This window comes from Zootoca vivipara, chromosome 2 (assembly GCF_963506605.1).
Source record: "Zootoca vivipara chromosome 2, rZooViv1.1, whole genome shotgun sequence".
In the NCBI taxonomy this organism is placed as follows: domain Eukaryota; kingdom Metazoa; phylum Chordata; class Lepidosauria; order Squamata; family Lacertidae; genus Zootoca; species Zootoca vivipara.
This window is the reverse complement of record NC_083277.1, coordinates 13508467-13509958: the sequence shown is the minus strand read 5'-3', so window position 1 is coordinate 13509958 and position 1492 is coordinate 13508467. Positions and strand designations below refer to the sequence as shown.

Here is a 1492-nt window from a genome sequence, read left to right as displayed (position 1 = left end):
TGGGGAGGTTGTGGCCCTCCACTTGTTGGGACTATAACTCCTATAATCCCTCACCATTCGCCATGCTAACTGGGGCTGAGGGAAGCTGGAACCCAGCACCCTCTGGGGGGTCCACTGGTTCCTCATGCCCAATGTAGTGGGAGTCTCTAACCCCACCTGTTTCATTTATGTTTTTACATTGATTCTGTTTTCTCTCATCGCTGATGGAAGTTGTTTAAGATCTGGGACCGTCAGCTCCTTGCCTGGGTGTAGAGCAGGCACCCCCAAACTGCGGCCCTCCAGATGTTTAGGCCTACAACTCCCATGATCCCTAGCTAACAGGACCAGTGGTCGGGGAAGATGGGAATTGTAGTCCAAAACATCTGGAGGGCCGAAGTTTGGGGATGCCTGGTATAGAGAAAGCGCTAGAACGTCACCTCCTTTCAGAATGGTGGAAGTTATTGTAGCTGAGATGGGGGAAGATTCGCCCTTATAATTCAACACTTCAACCTGACCCCTCTCCACACCTGGAAAAAGGGGAGGATCTTCTCCCCAGAGAACGAGGCCAGCTGGAAAGTGAAGATCAGGTTGTCCAAATCGACATCGAAGAACTCCACACGACCCTCTTCGTAGCTCAGGGACACTCGGATCTTCCTGAGCTTGTTACGCCTCAAGATCAACGGGGTTGGCTTTGGGGATGTGAAAGCCAAAATTTGGCAAGGGGAGGATAAGTCGTGGCCATTGTGGAATGACTTCCCCACAGCCCAGAACCCCTCGTCGGGGCTTATGCGGACCTGCCCCTTTCTCCTCATGGACTCTCTCGCAACCCCCACGGCCCACTGCCCCAAATTTTCCTCCACCTCCACCTCCCACCAGTGCCTCCCCAAAGTGAATCTCTCGCGGCCCAGCACGCTCATAATGATGTCGAATCTCTCGGGGTTGTCGGGCACAGATTGGTATCGACTCCCTCTTCTGACGCTCTTCAGGTCCTCAGAAAGGATGAGGAAGGGGTTTGCGGTGTCCGGATCCAGAGTGAAATTCACTGCAGAGGGGAAGGTAGATAGATAGATGATAGATAGATAGATAGATAGATAGATAGATAGATAGATAGATAGATAGATAGATAGATACTGTAGATAGATAGAGCAGGGTGTATTAAATCCTTGGAAAGACTAGTCTCAGAGGCTAGAGCGGATCTGGGGGAACCTTTTTCAGCTTTCGAGGGCCACATTCCATCCTGGGCAACCTTCCAGAGATCAGTGGTGGGTGGGGTCAAATGTGAAGGTGGGCAGGGCAGCAGACATGACTCTGACCTCCACACTAGGAGACATTCCAGCCATGCAAAAACCAGAGGCCTACACACACACACACACACACCACACACACACACATCTTCATCGAGGCATTGCTGCAGTTGATGGGATACCTTCTAGCCAGGCAAACACACTCAGGGAAAGCCAGTGATAGGTGTTTGCCTAGGGAGAGTCTGGAGGGGGCCAGATAAGAGAGGCCT

General features: G+C 51.8%; 1 protein-coding gene across 1 annotated transcript; it reads right to left on the bottom strand.

Annotated features, from left to right (window-relative positions):
• Positions 1 to 455: 455 nt before the first annotated feature.
• LOC132591635 (butyrophilin subfamily 1 member A1-like) lies at positions 456 to 1025 on the bottom strand (the record flags this gene model as incomplete). Its single annotated transcript, XM_060270991.1, has 1 exon — positions 456 to 1025. A coding segment is annotated over one exon (549 nt), but the record flags the coding sequence as incomplete, so codon positions are not given.
• Positions 1026 to 1492: the final 467 nt, after the last annotated feature.